Raw genomic sequence first — 15690 nt, 5'->3', positions numbered from 1 at the left:
TAATAAATGTGAATTGGATATTAATTTTTTAATACAATAAAATATGATCTTTTAGTTAATATTATTCAAACACATATTTTTTCTTTTAGTTACACCTCTAACTTTTTTATGTGATCCTCAGTTTGCGGTAAAGGAAAACAATTCAATGCCTTAAAGAAGTAAAAGTTTTATTTTACAAAATTACGATTTAACATTGCATACATCTATATTTTGCAGTTCTACTTCTTTTTATCCTTTTTGGCGTACCGCGGTCCACCGAAACTCTTGCCCTTGTTGAACTTATTCTTTCCCGCCTTGTTAGTAATCTTTACGCTGCTGGCCTTCTTCTTGGCGGTAATCTTGGTCATTTTCTTGTGCCGATTTGCCTCGGATCTAAACAAGAAAGTAATTAGTTAATAAGCCAAACCAAAAAAAAATGGAAAAGAGCAATGAAACTCACCTTAAACGCAGGGCACCACCTCGACTGACATCAGTCAAATCGTTAGTAAATGCCGATTGACCGCCGCGCCGTTTGGGTTTGCTGTCGGAGGCACCGCCTTTGTGGGCTTCGGTGGCTGCTCCCAGCTTGCCCGGTCGCTTGCGCAGCTTGGCCATCTTGGCACGCACCAGCGATACCTTCTCGATTTCCTTCATGGCCCGTTCCTTGGCCAGCTGCTCGGGCGTCTTCTTTCGGGGCTCCTCCTTCTTCTTCTTGTTTCGCTTTGCCTCCAGCTCCTTAACCGGCGGTCCATCCTCGCCGTCGCCTCCGTACTCAGGCCGCTTGCGCTTTCCGGCTGTTTTTCCCTTTCCCTTTCCACCAGCTGGTTTCTCCTCGTCTCCCGTAGTTAAAGCTAGGCGATCCTTCTCTGCCTCGCGCTGCTGCTTCGTCTGGAACCAACCACGTCGCTCGTTGGACTGGCCCAGCAGCTTGCGCTCTGTTTTGGAAAGCTGTTGCTCCGTTTTGGCTAGCTGCCGTTCAGCCTGTTCCTCATCCAGAATGTTCTCTAAATTGGAGACCACAATTAATAGCTGAAAAACTACAAATGTTTTCATTAAAAGCACTCACGAATTTCTGGCTCCAGGCTCGTAAGTTTGTTGCGGTATTTCTCAATGATCTCTGGCGGAATAATACGATTCTTGATAGTACTCTCGGCGTTCTTGATAATGTCCTTGACGATCTTACGCTCCTTTTCGCCGGCCAGCGAAACGGAGATACCAGCACGACCTGCACGAGCGGTACGACCCACTCGATGGATGTAGTGCTCTGTGGTGATGGGCATCACAAAGTTGATGACCGTCTTGACGCCGACAATATCAAGACCACGAGCGGCTACATCAGTGGCGATCAACACATCAATCTGTTCCTCCTTAAACTTCTTAAGCGACTCCAGACGCTGTTGCTGGGTAAGATTGCCGTGCAATTCACCAGCTCGGACGCCCAGAAGACCGAGCAAAATGTGCAATCGATGGGCCTGCTTCTTGGTTTGCACAAACACCATGCAGTGGTCATGGAACGTTCGGCAAATCAAACTAGCCAGGATGGGCTCGCGGTCGCCCTCCTTATCCTCACGTATGCGAATGAATTCCTGGCGCAGATTAAAGGCCACCTGCTGGTTGTTGTTAACGAACACCTTCACAGGCTTGTCCAGCGAAACAGCAGCCAGATCTTTGACCTGCTCGCTCATCGTAGCAGAGAACAACATGGTCTGCCGAGTTTTGCAACAGGAGTTGATGATCTCTTTCATCTGTTCCGCGAAGTACTCGTCCAACATACGATCGGCCTCGTCCAGAATAAGAACCTGTTCGGGATTTCATGTCATTAAATAATACAGAAACATCTGCGATAAAAATGGATATAGCTTAAGGATCAGCTTGCATCTGCCGCGCAGAAACAAGAACCATATTGTCCTCTTAGCTCGGGAAAGAGCTCAGAGCGCAAGGATGGATAATCATCATAGCTAAGGTAATATAACGTTTTGCTCTTTGATTTTCTCACCTCAATGGAGTCCAAAGTAAAGCTAGGAGTGTTTTTGATGTGATCAATGAGACGTCCGGGTGTGGCAATCACAATGTCGGGATTCTGGCGCAGTACCGCTTCCTGGGCCTTCACATCCAAACCACCGATTGCCAGACCAACATCTATGCTGGTGAACTGACACAACTGCTTGGTCACCTGATAGACCTGGGCTCCCAGCTCACGGGTGGGCACCAGAACCAGAACCCTGGTAATGGCCTTGTTGTTAAGAGGACGATAAAGCAGACGTTCTAGGGTTGGCAGCATATAAGCTGCAGTTTTGCCAGTTCCCGTGGCGGCGCAGCCACAGATATCGCGACCCAGTAAGGCCACCGGGATCGTGGAGGCCTGGATGGGCGTGGGGTAGATGTAGCCCAGCACTCCGATGGCACGCATCAGGGGACGCGACAGATTCATTTGGTAAAATGAGGTGATCTGCTCGTTGGCCTCCACAGTGTCGTCGAACTGCATCTTCTCGCCCTCTTCCTCCTCATCCTCCTCGCCGCCCTTCTTTTTCTTGTTCTTGGACTGTTTCTTCTCCCTCAGCCGCAGGTTATCATGCTTCAGTTCGTCCTCGGAAAGATCAATCTCGCTCCCATCGCTCTGCTCCGCGGCCACTGCTTCAGCGCCGCCTCTCTTTTGCAGCCGGGCTGCGATCTTGTCATCGGTCTTTGTGCGCGCCTTCCTCTTCACATACTTCATCAAGTCGTCCCAGGTGTCCTGGTTGTACTCCTTTACTGAGGACACGAACTCGAATCCCTTCTCGAACTCCGTCACCTTCTTGTGTCTCAGTTTGGTGGGTTGGTACTATAGAAAAACCACGGAGCTCAGTTTGGATTTGGGTTTAACACTGTGACTTCCCTACCTCCACTTCCGCATCGGAGTCCTCCGACAAGTTCTCCACCTCGGCATCGTCCTCAATGGTGCCTATCAAGTCCAGGTTCTTGGTTGCACCCATTTTTTCCGGCTAAAAATTATTTAAAAACTCCAGCGCGTGTTTACAATTTAAAACACACGTGTGGCTCGCTAGTGATGGGATAAACAGTGGCAAAGTAGTCGTCTACGAATATCGATGTTAGTCGAAAGTATTTAAATTGAAAATAGCTTAAGCTGAAAAGCATTTATTTTCATGTCTTATAATTTTTAGTTTTATTAATGGCTATTACTATAAATATTTTTAGATGTCCTAAAAATGTTTTTCCTTCTCGTTTGTTTTATATTTTTTCGATATTTTGCAAGCCATCGATACATCGATGAACTAAGTGCCGGCAATGAAGTTCCCTCATCTCTAATTCCACACGAGATCAGCTGTTTTACCAATTTTGTTATGAAATTTGTTTGAGTTCCGCATCGAAAATGCTGCGTTTACTGACAAAAACAAGAGCCTTGCGGTAAGTTACAGTAAACTCGAGACCACAAATAAAGAGGTGTAACAATCTGCTGTTTACGCAGGCAATTGGTGCCAGCGACAGGTGGTACTCCACCTGCATCCCGCTTCTATGCGAAAAATCAAGGAGCAGCCAGCCAGAAACCGGAGGAGGACATGGTCAGCAACGAGCCCATTAAGTTCTTCGGCAGCCAGGCGGCCACTTGGCGGGCAAAGGACACCCGGAGCGGAGGAAGCGATGAGTCGCTGTGGTACCAGCCGTACGTGATCTCCGCCAGCTTGGGCGTGTTCCTCCTGTACTTCTGTGCTCTGCGAGAGGAAAGCGACATCGATCTGCGGCTGGAGGGCAATTTGTACGACCATGTTAGCGGCTTGGAAGAGGTTCAGCTCACGGTCAACTACAAATACAACAAGGAGCACGGACTGGACACCAAGGAACAGGAGAGTCGGCTCAGGGAACTGGGCGTCGATCTGGGCCAGTTGGACGCTAAATTGGCCGCCCAGTAGTTTTAGAGTTGACTAATTGTACGTTTTTTGTTTCGTTAAGTGAGCAAGTTGGTAAAATTAAACTTTTTTAGCAACTGAAAGGCCAAAGCGGAATATATAAAAAATGTTTGGGGCGCCAGTTTTTTATACCCGTTACTCGTAGAGTAAAAGGGTATACTAGATTCGTCGGAAAGTATGTAACAGGCAGAAGGAAGCGTTTCCGACCCCATAAAGTATATATATTCTTGATCAGGATCACTAGCCGAGTCGATCTAGCCATGTCCGTCTGTCCGTCTGTCCGTCTGTCCGTCTGTCCGTCTGTCCGTCTGTCCGTATGAACGCTGAGATCTCGGAAACTATGAGAGTTACAATACTGGGATTAGGCACGCAGATTCCTGAGATTCCTGCGCAGCGCAAGTTTGTTTCAGTAGAGTGCCACGCCCACTCTAACGCCCACAAACCGCCCAAAACTGTGGCTCCTACAGTTTTGATGCTAGAATAAAAATTTTAACTGAAATGTAATGTTCTCATCAATACCTATCGATTGACCTAAAAAAAAGTTTGCCACGCCCACTTTAACGCCCACAAACCGCGAAAACCTGTGACGCCCACAATTTTTATGCTAGATAAAAAATTTTAACTGAAATGTATTCGTCTCGTCATTACCTATCGATTGACTCAAAAAAAAGTTTGCCACGCCCACTTTAACGCCCACAAACCGCAAAAACCTGTGACGCCCACAATTTTCATGCTAGATAAAAAATTGTAACTGAAATGTATTGGTCTCGTCGATACCTATCGATTGATCCAAAAAAAAATTTGCCACGCCCACTCTAACGCCCATAACGCTTAAATCTGTATACCGCCGGTAGGTGGCGCATTTTAATCTCGCTTTGCTGCTTGCATATCTCCATTTAGCTGAGTAACGGGTATCTGATAGTCGAGGTACTCGACTATAGCGTTCTTCCTTGTTTTTTTTTAATAATAAGGCTTATTTATCTGTTCAAAGAAAATACAAATATATTATATGGGGTGCCATGGAAAGCTAGGTTAAATTTTATGTGCATCAATATAAATTGTACACGACTCAACGCTGTGTTTTTTAACAGAATTTCACAGTGTTAAAATATTAAGTGGTTTTCATTGAAAAACACAGTATATGTACAATGTACATTTGTATGTATTTTTGATCTAGCCATTCCCGTTTGCCTGTTTATATGAACGCTTAGATCTCGGAAACTATACAGGCTAGAAAGTTATTCTTTTTAGATGAATGCAGAAAGTTATTTTAAAATTAAAACAAGGAAGAGCCATGTTGAGTGACTCGACAATCAGATACCCGTTACAAAGTTAAAAGACTTTAAAATTAAACATTTTACACTTTTCACATGTATCTAATGGCAGGCACGTTATTAACGATGCGCTTTCTAGATCGGGGCGTAAAAGCACTACTTTTTAACTAATGGTCCAATTTTAACCATTTTCGGGGTGCTGATTGGTAATACAATTTATTGAAGTTTTAATCTTTGAAAAAGTAAAATGTGGGATAAGCACTTAGATTCTAAGAGTGCCACGCCCACAAAGGCACATTACGCTTAAATCTGTCCGCCGCCCACATAACTATATATTGAAATCGCGGGTAGGTGGCGCTTTTCAGTCTCGATTTGCTGCTCGTATTTTGCTCCCTTTAGCTAAGGCACTCGACTAAAGCGTTCTTCCGCGTTTTAATTGCAAGCTTTTGAGTAATATTAAGAAAATATGCGGCTGTGAGTGGTTCGGCTCCGAAATGGTTCACAGCCCTGCTTTAAATGGTCATTTAATCATTTACGAATGAATTACATTCGACTAGCTTGCACAATTAGATGTACCTTACAGGTTGCATAATTAACGGCTTACATGAACACCACAAGCGCATTAGCATTCGATTATAAATATAGTAAATAGAGAAAGCACTGCTCATTTGTGAAGGCGAGCCGTCGGTGCCAGTATCATTATCAAAATGCAGACTGACATTTTGAAATTTTATCACAACAAGACTGTTTTCGTAACAGGAGGAACTGGATTTCTGGGCAAAGGTATACCATCTGACAATAGCAAGGATATATCCGGATTAAATTTATAGTGCAAATCGTATTTGTATGAAGAAAAAGGGAAGTGTAGGTAGAAGGATGCCTTTTCAACCTCAAAAAGTTCATTTGTTCTTGGTCAGGATCAGTAGCCGAGTCGATCTAGCCATGTCCGTCTGTCCGTATCACTACGGACAACTATAAATGTGGAAACTATGAAAGCTACAGTTTTAATGTTACAATAAAAATGTTAACTGAAATGTATTGCTCTCGTCAATACCTATCAATAGACCCAAACAATTTTTAAACGCCACTCAACGCCCACGAACATCAAAAAACCTTTCAGATGAACGCTGGTATGTCGAAAACTTATAATGCTAAAAATTGGGATTAAGCATTTAGATTGAAAAGGGTGCCACGCCCACTCCAACGCCGACAAACCGCCCTGTGGCACCCACAGATTCAAGGATTAAAATTTAAAATGTATTTTTTTTATTCCTATGTCAATACTTATCAGCACGCCGAAAATTGTTTAATTCGGACCACTCGTTGATATGTAATGATTTTATGCCACCTAGCAAGAACATCGTCAATAACGTCACAGTCAGTAGATACAAGTGTAAAATGGAAAATTTTATTTTAATGGAACGAGTACCTAATTGTTCTTCCGTGTTTCTTTCAGTGATCATTGAGAAGTTGTTGCGTTCCACAGATGTTAAACGTGTATATTTTTTGGTGAGGCCGAAGAAGAATGACAGTGTACAAGGACGATTTGAAGTTTGGAAAAACGAACCTGTAAGTCAAATTTTTGTGATTACGTGAAAAATTGTATAAAATTTTAGTTATACTAAAATGGTTGAGCGATTATGATCCAGGATGTAGTCTTCCAATTTTCGTGCAAGACATCCATTAAAATAAAAAAAATGAATGTAAAATGAAAGTTATGTAAAATGAATAACAATTATTGGTTTAATGCAACTAAATTAAGTATATATATATATGTTCAATAGGGCTGTCCACATTTGCATGGAAAGCTTCCGGAAACAAATGACTTTTATGGCCCGCGCTTTGGCTTCAAAGTTTATTCTAATCAAGGTGACGTAGATTACAACCAAACAGTTGACTTTTGGTCTCCCCCACTATAAAAATTATTCCAACAATGTCAATACATTTACATGAATAGAAATGGCAGAACAATTTTGTACGCGTTACTTGCATGGTAATCATTCTTGCACAGCGCAAGACTACAAATGTTTTAAATGGCTATACAAAAAAAACGGGTGCATTTTTTCAATAAATGTTATTTCAAAAGCCTTAACATTGCGGTTCATTTTTGAAGACCACTTCATTCGTCGCCCCGAAAGGCATTGCAGTGGCCATCCGATCGACCTAATTTGTCAGCACATTTTCAATATCGTCCTCAATAGCAACAATCGTTTACGAGTCGACATATAGAAGAAATGTCCAACGGTGCTGAGCGGCCAGTTCACATTTCTCTGGCGCCCACTTGAAAAGCAACGTTATTATGTCTATTAACCAACCAAAATTGTACCAACTCGGACCTTTAAATATTGCTATAAGCAATACAACTTTTCACCGGTAGGTAGAGACGAAATCGGAAACCGTCGCACTTGCGCGCACATTTTAATATCCGTTGCTCGTAGAGTAATACGGTATATTAGATTCGTTTGGAGCTAAAAAGTTGCTATTAGTCATGCAGATTCTAGAGATTCTTGCGCAGAGCAAGTTTATTTCAGCGAGGTGCCACGCCACTCTTACGACCATAATGCTAAAACCTGTCTAGCTGAGTAACGAGTATCTGATAGTCGAGGCCATCGACTTTAACATTTTAAAAGCCTAAATCTTTAAATAAAAAATTGTATTTCTTTGAATAAGTTTGGTTCACATCAAAATCTACCAAAGCTAGGATTGAGAACATGATTATATTTGTTAGACCACCTCAATGTGCATATGGGATCCGTGGTGATAGCAAAATTTCAAGATATCACTGTGGAACGACAGTCTACGTGGTAACAGCTGTTATGGCAAAAACAAGATTTTTGGGGACTTTCCAAAATGAAAATGTTTGTCCCCTTGTTTGTGGGTTTGTATGAATCCCTCTTTGGTTTAAGGGTCTTGGCGACTAAATGGGTGTATTAAAAAGATAGAGATAGAAAACATTTATTCTACGACTTTTGGAAAAACATACCAGTTTAGGCCTAGTATTCAACCTAACAAAATGTCGTCCAAAACCGAAAACTTTATGTCAAAACAAAAAAGGAAGTATTATTATTAAATTTAATTCGAAATTCTTAAAAATACAAAAAAATGATATTCCCAATAGTATAAGATAAATTGTCAAAAAACACCGAAGCTATAATTGGGTTCATATTATTTTCCCGCTTAATTTTCCGATCGTTCCTATGGCAGCTATATGATATAGTCGTCCGATTTTGATCAAATTCAATTCGAAATTCAGAGCTAATTAATAAATATTATTTCTAAGCGTAGGAGGGTATATTTTAAAAAACACCAAAGATATCATTTTTAAACATTTTTTCCCCCGATTAATTCTATGGGAGCTATAAGATATAGTTGTCTTTCCGACTGGTTCCGACTTGTATACTACCTGCAAAAGAAAGAAGTTTCAGCCCGATAGCTTTCAAGCTGAGAGACTAGTTTGCGTAGAAACGGACGAACAGACGGACATGGCTAGATCGAATCGTCTAGTGATGCTGATCAAGAATATACTCGTATATCCCTTATGGGGTCGGAAACGTCTCCTTCACTGCGTTGCAAACTTCTGACTGAAACCATAACACCCTCTGCAAGGGTATAACAACCACATAACATTTTTGTGACGCTTTTATTATATAAAGTTTTTGGTTTTGGATGACTTTTTGTTAGGTTGAATACTAGGCAACAAAAATAGGTAGAGTTTAAAGGCTTATAGTTTCTATACAACTAATGCTATAGATTCGTGTTCGGCGAAAATTTCGACTGAAGAAATACTTTCTTAAAATGTTCTTATTCGGCACGCTGCAATGAAATTTGCCGTTTTATGCTTAAAAGCTAAGTTTTTTTTGAAGCAGGCAGATTAAAGACATTTTAGAAAGTGTACTTACTTAGTCGAATTTACAAGCATTTTTCGTCAGATAATTTGATTACAGAACTTCTGTAAGTTGAAGGTGCAATCGTCACGTCTTCTAAGAGGTGTTTTTATTTGGTAATTATTAATTGTTATTTAAAAATGAATCAATTTCGAATCGGTCGAATATATTTTTTGCAGGTTTTTGAGCCCCTGCTCAAGGTCAAGCCGAATGCTTTGCAGTTGGTTACGCCCATTCCGGGGGACTGCGGCGAACTGGGTCTGGGACTCAGCGACGGGGATCGAAAGATACTGACCTCCCAGGTCCATGTGGTCATTCATAGTGCAGCTTCCGTCCGCTTTGTGGAGCCGCTTCATAAGGCCCTAAACATCAACACGCGAGGCACGAGCTTAATGCTCCAGCTGGCCAAGGAGATGCAGTGCCTCGAGGCTTTTGTTCATGTCTCCACGGCTTTCTCTAACTGCCCTTTGGATCACATCGGGGAGCGCTTCTATCCGGAGATATTGACATGCCCGGCGGCCAAGGTGCTGGAATTTAACGAGACTTTAAGCACAGAAGTGGTGGACAACATTGCTCCAGCTTTATTGGGAAAATTTCCAAATACCTACACATATACCAAGGCCCTGGCCGAGCAGGTGATCCAGCTGGAGGCTAAGGACGTTCCTATCTGCATTTTTCGACCTGCCATTAGTAAGCTATTGTATATGTATATATGTAAAATACTCTTCAAAGGATATAGGATATGGTTTAGTAATCCATTTTCTTCCAAAAACAAAGGCTAAACAAATGGCGAACAGATCCCTGTGTATCTTCAATGTCAACCGGGACTAATATAAATCTTTTGTAATTTGCAGTTTTAGCCAACTTCAAGGAACCAATGTCGGGATGGATTGACAACCTTCACGGATTCGTAGCCTTAATATACGGCAATGCGCTGGGAATCCTCCGTCTAGTATATGCCAATCCTAAAGCGAAGGCATTAATTGTTCCTGGCGACTACTGCGCCAACGTGGCTTTGGCTTCTGGATGGCATGTGGCCAAGAATGCTGGATCAAACTCGACACCGCCCATTTACACCCTCGCACCGGCCAAAACGAATTTTATCACATTCGGAGAGGGAACTAAGATGCACCTCGAATACAATAGTAAATTTCCGGTTACTAAATCGATTTGGTATCCATTTGCCCACTTCACCACATGTATTTGGCTATTTAAAGTGGGGAGTATATTTTATCACCTGCTGCCCGGTCTTCTGTTTGATCTCATCTTATGGCTTCAAGGCAAAAAGCCCATCCTGATAAAAAGTTATGGCAAGATCCACGAAGCACTGAGGCTCCTGTACCCATTTAGCGGAAAAACGTACGAAATGGATATGAATAATACCAACCATATGTGGGAGTCTATGTCACCGGAAGATAAATCAATATTTCCGTTCGATATGTCCAGCCTGGACTGGGAGGAGTACTGCACTTGCATTATGTCCGGCATGCGTGGTTTCCTTTTTATGGAGTCCTGGGACACATTGGATCAGGCTAAACGAAAACACTTTTGGTGCGTAGTACTTTTGAAGATTTAAAAACACAGATTCAAATTTGTAATGTCATTTCCAGGTTTCACCAAATGCATCGCTTCCTTCAACTGGTACTTTGCCTGATTGTTGGCAAACTTATCTGGATCTCGTACAGTCTTATTAGTGATCAATATGTTAAAGCCATAGAGGTTACTTTATTACCCCCGAAAGCCGATATTCAAATTATGTAACACTGGGTAATAATTAAATAAAGGAAAATATTTGGGTACAAAAACGAAAAATGTCAATGTACCCATTATCTCCTAAGCTTTTTAATAAATCAACATTTATTTATGAAAAGGTGAATTCAAAATCTGGACAATTTCTAACTTTGTTTAAAAACAAAGGAGAACACTATAGTCGATGGCCTCGACTATCAAATACTTGTTATTCATTTAAAAGGGGTGAGAGAGAGATAGAGAGTTGCAGCAAAGCAACTGTCCACAAGATTACACACTACGTCACAGCGCCATTTACCGCCGAGTCCTTTATTTCTTTATAACTTTTTAATGAATGGTCCAATCTAATTTTTTTTATATTTCAATTTTTAGCATATAAGATTTGTTTAAACAAATTAGTTTAGTATCTCCGAGTTTTTTATTATAACTGGAGTTGCGCTTAACCAATGTAGGTGATACTATACAACTAAACGTTACCCTTTTTTCACCAAAATTCATAATTTTCTAAGCTTGCCGAGTTGTGGCTCACAATATACTCAATATAGTCTTATAATTTATTCGGCGAAATAAAGGTTGACATTAAAGTTGTAAAATAAAACATATCTTTTGAAAATTCGCTAAGCGCAACTCAAGATAAAACGAAAGCCTCGGAGATAACATATATATATTATAATATATTATATAGTCGTCCGATTGTAATAAAATTAAATTCGAAATTTAAAACTAATTAAAACAAGGAAGAACGCTATAGTCGAGTACCTCGACTATCAGATACCCGTTACTCAAAGGGAAATGGAGATATGCAAGCAGCAAAGCGAGATTAAAATGCGCCACCTACCGGCGGTAGACAGATTTAAGCGTTATGGGCGTTAGAGTGGGCGTGGCAAATTTATTTTTTGATCAATCGATAGGTATTGACGACACCAATACATTTCAGTTAAAATTTTTTATCTAGCATGCAAATTGTGGGCGTCACAGGTTTTCGCGGTTTGTGGGCGTTTAAGTGGGCGTGGCAAATTTTTTTTAGGTCAATCGATAGGTATTGATGAGAACAATACATTTCAGTTAAAATTTTCTATCTAGCATCAAAACTGTAGAAGTTACAGCTTCGGGCGGTTTGTGGGCGTGGCAGTCCACTGAAACAAACTTGCGCTGCGTAAGAAGCTCAGGAATCTTTACGCCAAATCTCAATAGCCTAGCTCTCATAGTTTCCGAGATCTCAGCGTTCATCCGGACAGACAGACGGACAGACGGACAGACGGACATGGCTAGATCGACTCGGCTAGTGATCCTGATCAAGAATATATATACTTTATGGGGTCGGAAACGCTTCCTTCTGCCTGTTACATACTTTCCGACGAATCTAGTATACCCTTTTACTCTACGAGTAACGGGTATAAAAAGTTATTTCCAAGAGTAGGAGGTTATATGTTAAAAAAACACCAAAGATATAATAAAAAAAAAAATTTTTCGATTATTCCTATGGGAGCTATAAGACAAGTTGTCCGATCCGGCTTGCTCCGACTTTTATACTACCTGCAAAAGAAGGAAGACTTTTGGAAAAGTTTCAGCCCGATAGCTTTAAAGCTGAGAAACTAGTTCGCGTAGAAACGGACGGACAGACGGATATGGCTAGATCGAATCGTCTAGTAATGCTGATCACTTCACCACCTAGCGATTTTACTGACCATGGAAGGTAATTTTCACTTATTAACTTAGTTAATAACTTATTAAGTAACAGGGCGCTTGGTTTAACAATAAAGTCAATTTTTTTACACACTTTCCGACAAAAACAACAAAATTTTCAAACATTTTTAAAGCAAAGAATTTGTCAAAAACTACGCTTTTATAACTTTATACTCGTAGAGCAAAAGGGTTTACTAGATTCGTCGAAAAGTATGTAACAGACAGAAGGAAACGTTTCCGACCCCATAAAGTATATATATTCTTGATCAGGATCACTAGCCGAGTCGATCTAGCCATGTCCGTCTGTCCGTCTGTCCGTCTGTCTGTCCGGATGAACGCTGAGATCTCGGAAACTATGAGAGCTAGGCTATGGAGATTTGGCGTGCAGATTCCTGAGCTTCTGACGCAGCGCAAGTTTGTTTCATTAGACTGCCACGCCCACTCTAACGCCCACAAACCGCCCAAAACTGTGGCTCCTACAGTTTTGATGCTAGAATAAAAATTTTAGCATAAGTGTATTCTTCTCATCAATACCTATCGAGTGACCCGAAAAAAATTTTGCCACGCCCACTCTAACGCCCATAACGCTAGAATCTGTCTACCGCTGGTAGGTGGCGTATTTAAATCTCGATTTCCATATCTCCATTTCCCTTTGGTCCCTTTAGCTGAGTAACGGGTATCTGATAGTCGAGGTACTCGACTATTTCGTTCTTCCTTGTTTTACTCTTAAGTCCTTCAAAAAATTGCAGTCAAAAGTACTAAAAAAAGTAAAGGAAGTACGAACAATAAATAGTATTAAAAAAAAATTTGTTGTCCTAATCCAGTTTTTGCTGTTTTATTTTATAATATAAAGTAATGAAAACCCAAGTACCCTCGCTTGACTTGGTGGGTCTTGCAAAACTAAAGCACCTAAAAGGTTTTTCAAAACTGTCATCTCTGAGTGTGACCAAACGCTTTAGATCTGGTAATCGCCCCCAGCTGATTGCTATCGATAGGAACAGCTGAGTTCCGCCCGCAGGTGTGCACACATTGTGATTCCGATAAGAAACCCGCAGGAAAAGTAGAAAAAGTAAACTGATCGCGACCGCTATATCCATTATCTGTGTGTTTCATGCACAAGTCCGCTGACACGCAGCCGGCTCCACCCCCAAAAGCAGCTTTCAGTGGAAGGCGAAAGACTCCATCAACATGGTGAGTAGACAAAGAAGCCATATCGCGCACTGGCCCCCGCCCATCGGAACCGCCTGATTTGCATCCCATCACGCCTTTTCAGAGCTACGATGACGACGACTATCCGGCGGACACGTTCCCCAAGGATTTCGGCTACCGGGCGTACAACCAGGATGGCCTGGAACTGGAGCCCAATGCAACGGGTAACAGCGAGACAAAACCGCGCATTCTCCTGATGGGAATGCGGAGATCCGGCAAGAGCTCCATCCAGAAGGTGGTCTTCCACAAGATGTCGCCAAACGAGACCCTCTTCTTGGAGTCCACCAGCAAGATCGTGAAGGACGACATAAACAACTCCAGTTTCGTGCAGTTCCAGATCTGGGACTTCCCCGGCCAGATAGACTTTTTCGAGCCGACCTTTGACTCCGATATGATCTTCGGTGGCTGTGGCGCCCTAGTCTTCGTCATCGACGCAAAGGATGACTACAACGAGGCGCTGACCAAGTTCAAGAACACAGTACTGCAGGCCTACAAGGTGAACCAGCGCATCAAGTTCGAAGTTTTCATACACAAGGTAATATCCGTGATTTAAGTGCTTATCGGCGTTGATAACCCAGCGACACCTGCTTGCTTCCCAGGTGGATGGCATCAGCGACGACTCGAAAATGGAATCGCAGCGGGATATCCACCAGCGGTCGTCGGATGACCTCAGCGAGGCCGGCCTCAATCAGATTCACCTGAGCTTCCATCTGACCTCCATATACGATCACTCGATCTTCGAGGCCTTCTCCAAGGTGGTGCAGAAGCTTATTCCCCAGCTGCCCACACTGGAGAACCTGTTGAACATCTTTATACCAGTATGTTGGGCTTGCTTTTAAGAGTTTTAACTACCCATCTAATCCCGTAACTCTTGCAGAACTCAGGCATCGAAAAGGCCTTTCTGTTCGACGTGGTTTCCAAGATATATATAGCCACGGACTCCTCGCCTGTCGATATGCAGACCTACGAGCTCTGCTGCGACATGATTGACGTGGTCATAGATCTGTCCAGCATATACAGGCAGGCTTATTAATTTATTTAACTATACTGGGTTTTACATCGGTTCTTTGCAGCTCCGAGGAAACCGCCTTTGATAGCGGAAGCTCTAGTCTCATCAAGCTGAACAACAACACGATACTCTACCTGCGGGAGGTGAACAAGTTCCTGGCCCTGGTCTGCATCCTGCGCGAGGAGAACTTTAACCGACAAGGCGTCATCGACTACAACTTCATCTGCTTCCGGGACGCCATCAGCGAGGTGTTCGAGCTTCGGCTGAAGCGCCAAAAGCAGCTGGAGAACAACGACCCGGACGACGACGACCTGGTCGAGGAGCAGACCCTGATTCGCCATGGCCATGACGCAGCTGGGATGTCGCGAGCGCAGCCGATCAATTAGGCGCACTCCATCCCCCGGCGGCGACCCCATTTATTTTGCCCTACGCTACCTTCTCTGTGGACACTTCGATTCCAATTTGTACGTTCTCTTTCGTTATATCTGCTGTTTCTTTTGTCTACTGATACGTTAAGTCGCCACTCTCACAGAGCAGGTTAACAAATTGCCCAGCGGTTGAAATTAATGATAATGCTACCAATAAATATGTCTATTTTTAAATACAAACGTGGGTTGGTTTTTGATAATATCGTTTTAAAAGCTTTCTTATTCATGACAAAACTACATATCTCTTATTTTATCATACTGTTCGTTTCCAGTTTCTTTTTTTATTTATGTTAGATCAGTACTTTTAGTTCACTGATATTAAATTTGTTTATTATTTAAAAATGAAGTAGTTATTTCTAAAATTCAGTAAACTAAACTATATGTGTACTGAGTAAAGTGTACAGTGTGCACGTACTGATATCGTTTACCGAACTTTAAAAAGTCGTTTCTCTAATTATTTTTGATATTATTCGATATGCACTCCTAGAGCTTGTGTTTTTAAATTGATGAAAACTTAGCTACTAGGGCTCTTAATTTAGTTAGCCTATAGTTTTAACTTTAAACTAA

General features: G+C 42.0%; 4 protein-coding genes across 4 annotated transcripts; 3 read left to right on the top strand and 1 right to left on the bottom strand.

Annotated features, from left to right (window-relative positions):
- Positions 1-146: 146 nt before the first annotated feature.
- Positions 147-3040, bottom strand: Rs1 (Dead-box helicase Rs1). The gene is made up of 5 exons (XM_017087482.4): positions 2859-3040; positions 1976-2800; positions 1046-1778; positions 440-983; positions 147-372 (listed from the first exon to the last, which is right to left on the bottom strand). The coding sequence occupies exons 1-5, from the start codon at positions 2949-2951 to the stop codon at positions 219-221; spliced, it is 2349 nt and encodes a 782-aa protein (XP_016942971.1). The 5' UTR covers positions 2952-3040; the 3' UTR covers positions 147-218.
- A 193-nt stretch (positions 3041-3233) lies between these two features.
- Positions 3234-3967, top strand: LOC108019664 (uncharacterized). The gene is made up of 2 exons (XM_017087555.4): positions 3234-3384; positions 3446-3967. The coding sequence occupies exons 1-2, from the start codon at positions 3350-3352 to the stop codon at positions 3885-3887; spliced, it is 477 nt and encodes a 158-aa protein (XP_016943044.3). The 5' UTR covers positions 3234-3349; the 3' UTR covers positions 3888-3967.
- A 1832-nt stretch (positions 3968-5799) lies between these two features.
- Positions 5800-10803, top strand: Sgp (Sgroppino). Its single transcript, XM_017087685.4, has 5 exons — positions 5800-5941; positions 6615-6727; positions 9222-9732; positions 9897-10593; positions 10653-10803. Exons 1-5 carry the CDS (start codon positions 5866-5868, stop codon positions 10801-10803), a joined length of 1548 nt encoding a protein of 515 aa, XP_016943174.3. The 5' UTR covers positions 5800-5865.
- A 2684-nt stretch (positions 10804-13487) lies between these two features.
- On the top strand, positions 13488-15303 carry RagC-D (Ras-related GTP binding C/D). Its single transcript, XM_017087686.4, has 5 exons — positions 13488-13668; positions 13751-14221; positions 14286-14504; positions 14564-14706; positions 14760-15303. Exons 1-5 carry the CDS (start codon positions 13666-13668, stop codon positions 15079-15081), a joined length of 1158 nt encoding a protein of 385 aa, XP_016943175.1. The 5' UTR covers positions 13488-13665; the 3' UTR covers positions 15082-15303.
- The last annotated feature ends 387 nt before the right edge of the window (positions 15304-15690 follow it).

This window comes from Drosophila suzukii, chromosome 2R (assembly GCF_043229965.1).
Source record: "Drosophila suzukii chromosome 2R, CBGP_Dsuzu_IsoJpt1.0, whole genome shotgun sequence".
Classification (NCBI taxonomy): Eukaryota; Metazoa; Arthropoda; class Insecta; order Diptera; family Drosophilidae; genus Drosophila; species Drosophila suzukii.
The sequence above is the reverse complement of the archived record's forward strand: the minus strand, read 5'-3'. Positions and strand labels throughout refer to the sequence as shown.